At 39.7% G+C, this 14,654-nt stretch overlaps 1 protein-coding gene and 1 long non-coding RNA gene across 2 annotated transcripts; both read left to right on the top strand.

The window, feature by feature from the left end:
- The first annotated feature begins 3,333 nt into the window (after positions 1-3,333).
- Positions 3,334-4,301, top strand: LOC146495749 (uncharacterized). Its single transcript, XR_014871232.1, has 3 exons — positions 3,334-4,070; positions 4,159-4,187; positions 4,284-4,301. It is a non-coding gene; the product is annotated as an uncharacterized LOC146495749 (long non-coding RNA).
- A 313-nt stretch (positions 4,302-4,614) lies between these two features.
- On the top strand, positions 4,615-14,649 carry LOC146495748 (uncharacterized; the record flags this gene model as incomplete). Its single annotated transcript, XM_085144253.1, has 32 exons — positions 4,615-4,687; positions 4,846-4,989; positions 5,083-5,279; positions 5,973-6,076; positions 6,166-6,284; positions 6,387-6,554; positions 6,771-6,970; positions 7,069-7,181; positions 7,328-7,434; positions 7,642-7,809; positions 8,026-8,225; positions 8,324-8,436; positions 8,582-8,688; positions 8,801-8,977; positions 9,223-9,431; positions 9,529-9,623; positions 9,731-9,756; positions 9,924-9,945; positions 10,039-10,066; positions 10,175-10,259; positions 10,380-10,526; positions 10,614-10,825; positions 10,913-11,016; positions 11,106-11,224; positions 11,327-11,494; positions 11,711-11,910; positions 12,009-12,121; positions 12,267-12,373; positions 12,581-12,748; positions 14,007-14,206; positions 14,305-14,417; positions 14,564-14,649. Coding segments are annotated over exons 2-32 (4,035 nt in total), but the record flags the coding sequence as incomplete, so codon positions are not given.
- Positions 14,650-14,654: the final 5 nt, after the last annotated feature.

Genomic DNA, 14,654 nt, shown 5'->3' with positions numbered 1-14,654 from the left:
TTAACCTCTCATAGCACCAGCAGTAACTTTAGATTTAAGCTCCTTATTGTATCATATTTTGACTTTGGCTTACTGAGCTCTTCACTTTTTCTTTAGTGTATTTTGTAATGTTCCATACTATATTGTATTTCTTTTACTGAGCAATTTTGTTTTTCATATTTTTCACAACACATAATATATACACAACACACAAAACAGTAATTTCCCAACATTGGCCATAGATATTATCTTATCTTACCTTACCAATGACCGGCTTGTGCTTTGAAGATTGTGATAGTTTCTCCTTAGCTTTGTGCAGTCTTTCAGTGTGCATTTGAAAAATGTAGTCTTTTGTAACGCTATTCCTGAAGGTTCTGCACAATAGATATAACATAAACATCAAAACCCTCTCAAAATTTTCACAACTCTTTGCATCTCCTGGGCAACAAATGTTATCACTGAACATCTGATAACTATACGATATTAATAAGTGATGGCAATGCACGTAAGAAGGTGAAAATTAGTTTTTCTAGAATGTACCAAATTTTCAACGTCTTGATGCATGCTCAATCATCCAGGTGAGGAAATCCCCAAAACATAAATTCTGTTCATCTAGACGTAACGTTTTCAGCGGGAGAAACGTTTCGTCACTCTTCCAAGTGACTTCTTGAGTCTCAGCTGACTGGAGGTTTCCCCAACCTTATAAACAGTACCTTTGCAAAATGACTGAAACTAGCACCACTGAATGAACCATGGGCAGTGAGGTCAGATTCTTGATCATTAATATGCAAATTGTCATGACCATTGATCAACAACAACGTCACAATATGACGTTTACAATTCTGGGTTCCAAAGATTATACTACCCTTTTCCCAACTTCTTTTTAGACAATATGTGAAAATGTGTTTGAATGGGAATCCCGCTGCATGGGTGTCACGGGGGTGAAGAACGGTAACACTTTCAATAATTTAGTAATGACACAACAGTAATTGCACCTGAAAAAACAGGTTTAACTGTGGTTTTGCTTTTTAGGCGTGTCCTCTTTTAACACATTACAGTTACTGGCATCAACAATTAAGTGCTACGTTGGAATGTTAATAGGTGAATATATCTGAAATGGTGTCACGTTTTATCACCACATAATACAACGCTGCGTTTTCTGTACATGCTCTGGTCACGTGTCAGATTGATTATTACAATTCTATCCTTCCAAACGTCTCTATAGACATCAACTGGTGTAAAATGCAGCTGCTCATCGTATTACCAGACCTTTCTATAGAAAATATTAATACTGTCTTTCAACAGCTTCACAGGCTTCCTGTAAAAATACTGCATAAATGTTAAGATTCTGTTTCTTACTTTCAAATCTCTCCATGATCTCGCACCTCCATATATCTCTGATCTTCTGCGCATGGCCACTCGTTCCTGTACTCTGAGATTTTCCTTCTTGGTTGCTCTTGTTATATTCTCTGCTCGCCTGACTATCTGAGCATTATGAGCTTTCAGCCAAGTGGTGCCTCATATTTGGAACTCTTTCACACCACATTTGCATTATTGACCCCCTATCTCCAAAGCCAGTGTTAAAACACATCTTATCAAGCGTTCCTATTCTCTTTGATTCTTTATTGCTGACTTTTTAATTATAAGATGTTTACCAACTGTTGGAACCTCTGGAATATTGTGATTTTGGTATTTATTTCCCCAAAAGTTGATTCTGTTCATCTGGAAGTAGCGTTTTCAGTGGGATAAACATTTCATTACTCATCACAGTGACTTCTTTAGGTATTTAATTGCTTGTAAGGTGTCTTTGAGTGTCTTGAAAAGCACTTTGGTCTCAGAATCTCATCTCTGCTTTTCTGGTTCTGTTGGCTTCATCGGGTGATGGCCTCCAGCTCGCACTGGAACGGTTTGCAGCCGAGTATGAAGCAGTGGGAATGACAATCAGCACCTTCAAATCTGAGGCCATGGTCCTCAGACGGAAAAGGGTGGAGTGCCCACTCCAGGTCTGGGACGAGTTCCTGCCCCAAGTGGAGGAGTTTAAGTATCTCGGGGTCTTGTTCGCGAGTGACGGGAAAAGGGAGCAGGAGATCGACAGACGGATTGGTGCTGCGGCCGCAGTGGACACTGCACCGGTCTGTTGTGGTGAAGAGGGAGCTCAGTGTAAAAGCGAAGCTCTCAATTTACCAGTCGATCTACGACACTACCCTCACCTATGGTCATGAGCTGTGGGTACTAACCGAAAAAACGAGATCGCGGATGCAAGCAGCGGAAATGGGCTTTCTCCAAAGGGTGGCCGGCCTCTCCCTTAGAGATAAGGTGAGAAGTTCAGTCATTCAAGAGAGGCTCAGAGTAAAGCTGCTGCTTCCTCCACATCGAAAGGAGTAACAGTTTTAATAATTTAGTAATGACACAACAGTAATTGCACAGCTTCACTTTACTTTCGGTCGTAAAACCAAAACTTGACGATGTTACTATTTTATTGTAAATTTTGTGAATGGATTTGTTGGGTCGTATCAGTATAACTTTCTGACCAGTTTTATAGTCAAAAATATAACCATGTCAACAACAGGTCCAAACGACACTCATGTAGCCTACGTAGATTTTGCATTACATTGAAACTCATCAACCCGGTTGTACTAGTGTTCGTTGAGCCCAGAAGCAAATTCTTTACGATCTTCCAAGTGAACAACTACGGTGACTGGGTAGAAACAGTGATGTGTTTCAGCTTTTAAGAAGTATGTTTGGTCTCAAGAAAAGTAAAGCCAAAATTAAGGAAGGTGTTTTTGAAATCTTCTCCTAAAGTCCATGAACTAATGCTTAATGAAGAGTTCAAAAGAAAAAGCCAGCTGAATTAAAAGCTTAGGAAGCATTCAAGCAGATAGTCCAGAATTTTCATGGCAATTACTGAACAGAGATTTATGCTAGACTTGTGTATAAGATCCTAAAAGCATATCAGGTACCAAATCTGGGAAATGTCAGTGATAAGGACACAGAAATGAGGATGTTTTCAGGTAACAAGATTATTATGAGATTATTATTGAGATGCATGAGATTTGCCTAGGTGCCTAGGTGAAAGAAGAAAAAAGCAATGGAGGCTAGATTGTATTCCCTGATTTGGTCTTCAAACTTCATGCTTGCATCCAAATTATTGCCAGTACCACTACAGTATATGTAAACTCTAAAAGGTAACGATGGACTGCCTTCATAAGGGGTAACAATTTTATTACTCAGCAGTTGCTGAGTAATGTGAGACTGAGGTGGAAAAAAGGAGGTCTAGGTAACCCAAAATTATATCCTTTTTGTTGTTTTTTTAGCCATAAACATTGAGTTTGCCAAACTTTATCCAAAATCATAACATTTCCTTTAACCCCGTTGTAGGTAGGTATAACCAAAGCATTTACATATCAACAGTCCTTAATCATATTTTGCAAATTTCATGTTCTGTTGACTGAATAATGATCATCTATCCAAAGTGTAGTCCATACTGTTTGTGCGCAGTGTTTGGCAATGTGTTTACCCAATGGAATCTTATAGAACATTCTCAGCATGTTTTGCTTCATCTGCTCTAATTTTCTTTTACTCCACCCAGTGTATACCTGCTTCACCACTAACAGCGATCTTCAGTCTTCTCTCACAGAGTGAAGGAGTTCGAGAGGTGAGTTCAGCCAGTTAAACATCTTTCTATGGCTTATCTCGCTTTCTGATATACTCTGTTATTAATTTATAATCACTGTACAGAAGTAAGAAATAATCCACACTATTTAATCTTGCTTTTAGCTTTGGAGGGATTAAAAAGGAAATGTATGCATTGAATGTATAACATGTCATTTAAACGTCCAAATTTTATGTTCTTTACTATTGAGTTTCTGTATCAAAAATTCTTAGATCTAATGCACTGCAATAATTAAAATGCCCTTTTATCACTTCATTTTTCTTTTCCAGTATCACTTACTTACATCTTTATCTAAAATAAAAATTAAATAATCTGAAAATCAACTGAGGGGCACAAAAAAAAAGTGAGAACTGAGTTCTCACGATGGGTGGCATAAGAATGTCAGTGCAAGTTCTGCTACTGTCATCTATTGGCATTGGTAAGTATCTCTGAACATTCAATTAGTCATTTAATAGAATATATATCCTTATCTAACACTTTTCTTTTTTATAAAAAAAAATCTATAGTATGTATGCCAGGACTGGTCGCTGCAACTGTAAGTCTTTTTTTCAAGATTAAATAATTAAATCAAAAACAATGAAATACAATGAAATACTGAATTAACATGTTCTTCTATAAATTTACATTACAGTCCAACACAACACAAAGTAAGTTTTTTTTATACATATAAACCATATGCAATTTTATTTGAATATAAAATAAAATGTCACCCTTTTCCTCTTTTAAAAGTTAATCCATTAACATCATTCTTATCAATTTTCCATTAATTATTAATTTGAAAATGTTAATACATGTGTTCATTCATTTTCTTTTTTGCATTTTATAGGACCAGGTTTATCTAAAAACAGGTAGGCATGCAAACTCAAATAACAGTTCGTAGACCTAATACATTCCAGGGATGTTATTTTAGTTAAAGATGACTTTATTATTCATTTTTGTTGCCGTGTTTTTTCTTCTTTAAGCAATGCCACCACTCATACCAACGGTTTCCAGGAAACTTGCCCTGCAGCAAATCTACAAGATGCCACTCAAAGAGTAAGCCTTTTGAAATTAATTTGAGTAAAAAATGATAAATTCATCTTTAAACCTTAAATTATTAAATGTCACCACAAAACATTGTTGATAAATGACTCCCCCTTGTGCTAAGTTACTGACAGTAACCCAGTCCTTTCACCTGCTCTATGTGTTCTTAGTTCTCTGCTGCAGTGGACACACTGACAGGCGAGCTATCCTGTAAAACGGGTAAAAATGCAAGCTTAACAGATGAAAAGTCGAGGATGGTGGAACAAAATCTCAGGCAGATTGTAGAGTCGACTTTACAAGTGTTCTTTGACCTGGTAAATGAGCTAATGCTTTACTTCAGCATAGTGTAGGTGTAAAACATGTAACAGCTTTTAAGAATGGTAAATGGCAAATTTGTCTTGTAACAGAACAACAATGTCCCTGGATTTGATGTTCTGGATATATTTGGAGTCCTGGACAGCCTTCGTTTGGGCAATGCCAGTGACCCCAAATTCATCAGGCTGTGGTTCTCTGTGAAGATGATTCCTCTTTTGTCTTATGTCAATGGAAACTTCCTAAACGAGCTCAGCAAGCAGAACTTCAGCTGCACCTCTTTCCAAGAGATGTAAGTGAATAAATTCCATTTTACCAATTATTGCTGGTGACTGCTGTTAACTGCTTATGGAAATCATTAAAGACATAAACAATTTTAATTGAATATTCTAACATGTAACACATTTCTCACTGTGCATTGAATGTTGATGTCAGGGTCCCAAAGTCCACTGAAATCACTACTAAAAGGAAGAAAGAAAAATGCGTATCACCTGATTGTTAAATTACAAGTCAGACCAAACTAGTTATGACTGTGTGACCCAGCTGTTGTAAAAGAGGCATACACCTTGATATAAGGTGGTCGTTTGTGAAGGTGTTTCTTTAAAAGAAGAATGTTATATAATGTTTCAGAAATTATGTAATTGAAAATAAGTCAATAGGAGAATTTCAACTGAAAATTGCTACCCACGATGTAAACACGCGGTTGGAAACTTTTCCAGACATGAAAAGAATGAGGTTAAAAGAGTTCACTATCCCATATTAGAATACCATATGAAATTATCAAATTATCAAAGGAAATGAAAATGTGGATGAATAAACGAAAGAAAAAAAGGTCTTATTCTGTGTAGAAGAGGTTGTGACAAAATGTAGCAATTCGTTGATTACGATGATTAAAATATCAATGGGATTTAAGTTTGTGATTGAATTATGTTGAATTTTGAATATGTTGAGTAATTAGTTATTGAAAGCTTTCTCTCAAATGTAGCATTCAGGCATTTGGAAGCCAAAAGGCATCCATGGACAGAGACACACAGCAAGCAGTCTTCACTCACTTCATCAAACCGTTCTTGTCAAGAAATGACTCAACAGGTAAAAAGAGAAACTCAAGCTCACTTTGGTTTTTCCATGTCAACATGTGGTATATTACCCTGTCAATAACTTTCTTGCTTTTTCTGCAGATCCTGGCTGTGTCTCATCTATCACGGGGAGCCAAGCGTGGCTAAAGGCAAACCTTGGCGACTTCTCTGATTTTGCAACTGTGCAGGACTTGGAAGCCTTCAATCCTAATTTGTCCGCTGTGAGTGCCAACTGCAGATGTACATCTTCCTGTAAACGGAATTCTTTTACCCAGAACATTTCCATGACTGCTGTCTGATATTATGCTGGTTCTCTTTTGTAGGCTGAATTGTTGTCAGTCCTCAGTCCTTCTCAGGTGGCACAGCTGGTACTGAGTTTGGGAGCCTTCAATAACACAGATTTGATTGATCGTGTGTTTGAGCGACTGCAAGACGGTAACGCTCTACAAAATGTGGATGGATTCCTCACACAACTGACAGCCAATGGACAGGTATGCTAGGCTTCTAAAAGGGTGATTGAGGAAAATCCTGGTGTTTTGTTCCAGCAGGATAAGACAGAATAAGACATTTGCTAAACCGCTACACAAGTCTTCAAGGAGTCTATCATAGAAAAGAATTGCTTGCAGCCTTTGTGCCATGTTGTATGAGTACATTTGCAACATGCAGTCTCTGTATTGCTTAGCTTCTTTTCCACCTCAATTTCACAGATGCCAATTTTCCAGCCTGTTGTGAGAGATCGGGTCATGAATGCGACCTTCATCGTCATCAGTCCACATTTCTCCACTTTCACGACAAACGACTATGAACTTTGGTTCCATGTGAAACTGATTCCTATCCTTGCCAGTTTTACTACAGAAATGCTCATAAACACAACCACAAACATCAGCTGCATGAACTACCAAGTCATGTGAGTAGCTTTCTTGGAGCAATCAAGATTTTGTTGCAAATGAAAATGACAATAGTGACAAAGAACAGCATGAGAACGTTTTCTTTCAACTGTTGCAGTGTGAGTGGGTTGGCTTTAGTTATCCAGGAGATGCCACTGTACAGACAGCAAGAGATCACACATGGTCTGCTGGGCTACCTAAGAAATGCTGAAAATGCCATCAATGAGCCAGGTAGGGCAGACATAGGGTGCGTTATGTGCTTTCCAGTGTGAAATGTCTTGAAAAGCACTCAGACAAAATACTTAAATTCTTTCATGTCTACCAGTCACAAACCTTGCTAAATTGAGCACATCCTAACTTTTGTCTGCATGCCTTAGCTTGCAGGCAACAAAATGAGAGTGATGCCCAATGGGTTAAAGCAAATCTGGGTCCATTCGTCCAATATACAGCGTACTCTGACCTCAAAGACTTCAACATCTCTACGGTAAGCCCTACATTGCACTTCTAGTCCTTCCTTAAGAGCAGGAAAACAAAATTGTAGACTTAAGAAGACAAACACAGGAGTTTATTTTGCCATATCAAAAATACAAGCAAATCATAGAGAACACTTTCTTTGGTTGCAAACTATAATCCTTTACCCACAGCATTGGTCATTACTACTGTCTGATATTATGTTGATTCCCTGTTGTAGGCTGGATTGTTGTCAACGCTCAATCCCTCTGAGGTGGCACAGCTGCTACTGAGCTCTGGAGCCTCAAATGACACAGATTTTATTGATCTTGTGTTTGAACAACTTGAAGAGGGCAATGTTCTAAAAAATGTGGATGAATTCCTGACACAGCTGACAGCCAATGAACAGGTAGGCTAGCCTCCTAAAAGGGTGAAGGAGGACAATGCGGATATTTGATTCCAGAAGTAAACACAGAATAAGACATCGGTCTCAACTGCTAAATCCATTGTTGGCTATTGTATCTTAGAAAACAAATGGTTACAGCCTTTGTGGCATGTTGTATGGGTGTACTTCCAACATGCAATCTCACCTTTGCTTATGTCTTTTTCCACTTTAATATGACAGACCCCACATTTCCAGCCTGTTGTGAGAGATCGGGTCATGAATGCGACCTTCATCATCATCAGTTCACATTTCTCCACTTTCGCGACAAACGACTATGAACTCTGGTTCCATGTGAAACTGATTCCTATCCTTGCCAGTTTTACTCCAGAAATGCTCATAAACACAACCACAAACATCAGCTGCACAAACTACCAAGTCATGTGAGTAGCTTTCTTGGAGCAATCAAGATTTTGTTGCAAATGAAAATGACAATAGTGACAATGAACAGCATGAGAACGTTTTCTTTCAACTGTTGCAGTGTGAGTGGGTTGGCTTTAGTTATCCAGGAGATGCCACTGTACAGACGAGAAGAGATCACACATGGTCTGTTGGGCTACCTAAGAAATGCTGAAAATGCCATCAATGAGCCAGGTAGGGCAGACATAGGGTGCATTATGTGCTTTCCAGTGTGAAATGTCTTGAAAAGCACTCAGACAAAAAACTTAAATTCTTTCATGTCTACCAGTCACAAACCTTGCTAAATTGAGCACATCCTAACTTTGTCTGCATGCCTTAGCTTGCAGGCAACAAAATGAGAGTGATGCCCAATGGGTTAAAGAAAATCTGGGTCCATTCGTCCAATATGCATCATACTCTGACCTCAAAGACTTCAACATCTCCACGGTAAGCTTTACTCTTATTACTCTTCCTGTCTTTCTTGAGAATAGCAAAGCAAAATTCTGGAAATTATACAAAAGACATGCATTTCATGAATTCTACTTTTTTGTATCCATAGCTGGCAGTTCTGGACGTTCTTTCACCATCGCAGAAGGCTGATCTAATCCTAGATCCAAACAGTGGTGCTTTAAACGATGCACATGTTGTAAGGGAGGTGTTGACAAGCTTGACAGAGACCAGTGATTATGAGCAGCTCAACCAATTCTTCCAGGCTTTTGCAAACATCAACAAGCAGGTGAATTCTCATTGGTAACCTTACCTCAGCGCAAACATCAACAAATGTTAACAGTGTTCTTTCATAAACCTGCTCAAGTGTTTAACTCAAAATGATCCATTTCTGATATGCTTCATGCCTTGAGGCATTCCTGCTGTACAGAAGTACAAAGATTTAGTTTAGATAAGCTCCCCCTCATCTCCGCATTTCCACAAAGACTTCAGAACTTCCTCTCTGACCTTATTATGATCCCCTTCTCTTTTCAGAGAAATGTCACCCTCATCCAAAATCCAGATGTGCGAGACACCATTTTGAACCTGACCTTGACAGCCCTTGCTCCTCAGCTTAAAGACTTTCAGCCAGAAGACTATCAACAGTGGTTCCAGGTTTATTTGGTTCCTGTGATGGCGAGCATCCTTCCTAGCAGCTTGCGGGTGATCCCCAGTAACATCACCTGTGAATCCTACCAGGCTGTGTAAGATATTTCTGATATCCACAGTTAGACATTTGGGTGTGCACAATGCCAAGCTGAGGCTCCTGACAAGTCACAATGAATTCTTTTCTTCCTTTAGAGACGATGGTCTTGCGCAGAGTTTGGCAGCATTGCCACTGGACCTTTCACAGGGCGTGAGATCAAGCAAGCAGTACCTCCAGGACACATTCCCACGTATGTGGCAAATAGGCTTTCCTGACTAAACTTTTCTCAAAAGCCCAGTATCAGCACTGTAATGACTACTCCATTGATTTATTTCCTTTCTTTTTCTTCTCAAACAGGCTGCGCAGTTCCAGCTTCCTTTGTGGTAAGATTAGTTTTTTGGGGGGTGGGTGGGTGGATGTCTTACATGGGTTATCCAATATTTGATCCAGGTTTGGCACACTAATTGGGCCAACTGTGACAAAGTCAAGGTATTTACACTTGAAAAAGATGTTTCCACTATACTAACAATCATATTTTCTTTGTCTTCAGTGCAAGGTTACCCCAGTTCATGGTAAGTCTGTCTAGAAGTACACATTTCAACTCTAAGGATATAAATGCATTCTGAAGGACTATTATCTGACACACAACCATTCTCTTTTCACAGTGAATCTCATTTGTAATGGAGTTGACGGGTGGGTGAAATGCCGTTTTGTTCAATGTTGATTCTGTCTAGGTAAAATTCGTTAACACAGTGTAATTAAGGGGACACTGGATTTCAATTTATTGTGTTTGTTCCACAGTTCAAAACTTGAGCAAATCCTGTCAGCTGACAATTCCTCGGAAGCCCTGTGCAATTTCACCATCACAGAACATGCCTGTTCCTCTGTAGGATTCCTTTCTAGACTCCAAAAACAGAACATGGATTTTGCCACATTATGGTCCTGAGACAAATCTCCATGAGCTCTGACAAAACGGCTGTATTCTTTGTCAATTTTCTTTTTCAAGGCTCCCCATCTCACATCCAGCAACTTGGTCACACTGCTGAACTGCACACTGAAAAGCCAAAACATATACCCAGTAGAAGTCTGGAAGCTTTTCTTCCAAAAAGCCTCTGCTGTACTGGACCAGGCCCTTGAGACATTTGCTAACATGGTAAGTATAAAATCACATTTTCACAATATTGCCGTTTCCCTGCGTGAAGTTTGGGTCCAGCTACAATTATTTTTCTGCCAATTCAAGGCCGGCAACAACACCTACCCGACCTCGTCAAATGTGCTCGAGGCTCTTGGAGAAGTGAGAATTGACAATTTCAGCCAGGCACAACTACAGAGTGAGGAGTTCATTACCAGCTGGTTCAAGACAAAGATCCGTCCATTTCTGGCCGTTCCATCTTTCAACTTCCTATTTTGCCTTAGCTCCAAAAACTTCAGCTGCCAGACATACCAGACTGTGTAAGTAAATATGAGACATATTGCTCTATTCTGCAAACTTGCAGTTGACTAGAAGTTTAGATGTTGAAAGCTTTCTCTCAAATGTAGCATTCAGGCATTTGGAAGCCAAAAGGCATCCATGGACAGAGACACACAGCAAGCAGTCTTCACTCACTTCATCAAACCGTTCTTGTCAAGAAATGACTCAACAGGTAAAAAGAGAAACTCAAGCTCACTTTGGTTTTTCCATGACAACATGTGGTATATTACCCTGTCAATAACTTTCTTGCTTTTTCTGCAGATCCTGGCTGTGTCTCATCTATCACGGGGAGCCAAGCGTGGCTAAAGGCAAACCTTGGCGACTTCTCTGATTTTGCAACTGTGCAGGACTTGGAAGCCTTCAATCCTAATTTGTCCGCTGTGAGTGCCAACTGCAGATGTACATCTTCCTGTAAACGGAATTCTTTTACCCAGAACATTTCCATGACTGCTGTCTGATATTATGCTGGTTCTCTTTTGTAGGCTGAATTGTTGTCAGTCCTCAGTCCTTCTCAGGTGGCACAGCTGGTACTGAGTTTGGGAGCCTCCAATAACACAGATTTGATTGATCGTGTGTTTGAGCGACTGCAAGACGGTAACGCTCTACAAAATGTGGATGGATTCCTCACACAACTGGAAGCCAATGGACAGGTATAGTAGGCTTCTAAAAGGGTGATTGAGGAAAATCCTGGTGCTTTGTTCCAGCAGCACAAGACAGAATAAGACATTTGCTAAACCGCTACACAAGTCTTCAAGGAGTCTATCATAGAAAAGAACTGATTGCAGCCTTTGTGGCATGTTGTATGAGTACATTTGCAACATGCAGTCTCTGTATTGCTTAGCTTCTTTTCCACCTCAATTTCACAGATGCCAATTTTCCAGCCTGTTGTGAGAGATCGGATCATGAATGCGACCTTCATCGTCATCAGTCCACATTTCTCCACTTTCACGACAAACGACTATGAATTTTGGTTCCATGTGAAACTGATTCCTATCCTTGCCAGTTTTACTCAAGAAATGCTCATAAACACAACCACAAACATCAGCTGCATGAACTACCAAGTCATGTGAGTAGCTTTCTTGGAGCAATCCAGATTTTGTTGCAAATGAAAATGACAATAGTGACAAAGAACAGCATGAGAACGTTTTCTTTCAACTGTTGCAGTGTGAGTGGGTTGGCTTTAGTTATCCAGGAAATGCCACTGTACAGACGACAAGAGATCACACATGGTCTGCTGGGCTACCTAAGAAATGCTGAAAATGCCATCAATGAGCCAGGTAGGGCAGACATAGGGTGCGTTATGTGCTTTCCAGTGTGAAATGTCTTGAAAAGCACTCAGGCAAAAACTTAAATTCTTTCATGTCTACCAGTCACAAACCTTGCTAAATTGAACACATCCTAACTTTTGTTTGCATGCCTTAGCTTGCAGGCAACAAAATGAGAGTGATGCCCAATGGGTTAAAGCAAATCTGGGTCCATTCGTCCAATATACAGCATACTCTGACATCAAAGACTTCAACATCTCTACGGTAAGCCCTACATTGCACTTCTAGTCCTTCCTTAAGAGCAGGAAAACAAAATTGTAGACTTAAGAAGACAAACACAGGAGTTTATTTTGCCATATCAAAAATACAAGCAAATCATAGAGAACACTTTCTTTGGTTGCAAACTATAATCCTTTACCCACAGCATTGGTCATTACTGCTGTCTGATATTATGTTGATTCCCTGTTGTAGGCTGGATTGTTGTCAACGCTCAATCCCTCTGAGGTGGCACAGCTGCTACTGAGCTCTGGAGCCTCAAATGACACAGATTTTATTGATCTTGTGTTTGAACAACTTGAACAGGGCAACGCTCTAAAAAATGTGGATGAATTCCTGACACAGCTGACAACCAATGAACAGGTAGGCTAGCCTCCTAAAAGGGTGAAGGAGGACAATGCGGATATTTGATTCCAGAAGTAAACACAGAATAAGACATCGGCCTCAACCGCTACATCCATTGTTGGCTATTGTATCTTAGAAAACAAATGGTTACAGCTAGGGATGCAACCATACCAATTTTTTCAAACCGATACGATACTGATACTTGGATCTGAGTACTTGCCGATACAGAGTACAAAAACCGATACTTCTACCACACACACACACACACACACACGCAATGAATTGGAAGGCAGGTTTTATTTTATTCTCTGCCAATAGTAAATAATATCTTAATAAAGATGACCACAAAAAAATTTCAAGTGAAAAATAAGCACTTCTGTTAAATTATTGCAGAGTCTTCAGATTGTAATTTAACAAAATATCACTGAACTATTGGCACTGTCTCGAGCTTTTGGAATAATAAATAAACACTTCTGTTTGGAATAAAATAAATACAAATTAGGTTTGAGAATAAAATAAACTTTTAAATTGTTGCAGAGTGTCCATATTGTAAACAAACAAACAAAATAACGAAAGTAATTGGCATTGACGAACGAACTCCTCATCAGTCCACCGAGGACTAAACCGACTAAACCGAGGACTGACATTGCGCACACACTGCTTGTCTTTACCTCTTTAGAAGTTTTGGCACCATTATCTCCCTGATGTGTGGGCGGCTGGGAATTTCATATCGCAGCTCGAGTATGCTGAGACGAATCCTATGTTTTCCATGACTGGCATTGGCTGGTCATCCAGAGCGATAAAATGAGTCAGAGCCTTTGTTATTGTAACTGCCCGTGGATTTTCTCTTGACAGTTTTCATCGCTTTTCCAAAACCTGAGTTAAAGTTGACTGTTCCGGTCCACACTGCTGACATTTTGTTTAGCCTAGCTACATCAGACTCCAGTTTCTCTTTTTTATCTGGAGCTGCCAGTCTGACTCGTCTAACCCTGTGCCTTTTTAGCACGGGACGTCCCCCTAGTGGCCAATCTAAAAAACTACAAAAAAAATGACAAGCCACCCTCTGATTAATGAAATAAGTTAGTATCGGTTCATGGTATCGGTTAACTTTTACGAGTATGAGTACACACACATTTTACAGTATCGGCCCCGATACCCGATACCAGTATAGGTATCGGTGCATCCCTAGTTACAGCCTTTGTACCATGTTGTATGGGTGTACGTCCGACATGCAATCTCACCTTTGCTTATGTCTTTTTCCACTTTAATATGACAGGCCCCAAATTTCCAGCCTGTTGTGAGAGATCGGGTCATGAATGCGACCTTCATCATCATCAGTCCAAATTTCTCCACTTTCACGACAAACGACTATGAACTTTGGTTCCATGTGAAACTGATTCCTATCCTTGCCAGTTTTACTCCAGAAATGCTCATAAACACAACCACAAACATCAGCTGCACAAACTACCAAGTCATGTGAGTAGCTTTCTTGGAGCAATCAAGATTTTGTTGCAAATGAAAATGACAATAGTGACAAAGAACAGCATGAGAACGTTTTCTTTCAACTGTTGCAGTGTGAGTGGGTTGGCTTTAGTTATCCAGGAGATGCCACTGTACAGACGGCAAGAGATCACACATGGTCTGCTGGGCTACCTAAGAAATGCTGAAAATGCCATCAATGAGCCAGGTAGGGCAGACATAGGGTGCGTTATGTGCTTTCCAGTGTGAAATGTTATGAAAAGCACTCAGACAAAAAACTTAAATTCTTTCATGTCTACCAGTCACAAACCTTGCTAAATTGAGCACATCCTAACTTTTGTTTGCATGCCTTAGCTTGCAGGCAACAAAATGAGAGTGATGCCCAATGGGTTAAAGCAAATCTGGGTCCATTCGTCCAATATACAGCGTACTCTGACCTCAGAAG

This window comes from Neolamprologus multifasciatus, chromosome 19 (assembly GCF_963576455.1).
Source record: "Neolamprologus multifasciatus chromosome 19, fNeoMul1.2, whole genome shotgun sequence".
NCBI classification, from domain to species: Eukaryota; Metazoa; Chordata; class Actinopteri; order Cichliformes; family Cichlidae; genus Neolamprologus; species Neolamprologus multifasciatus.
The sequence above is the reverse complement of the archived record's forward strand: the minus strand, read 5'-3'. Positions and strand labels throughout refer to the sequence as shown.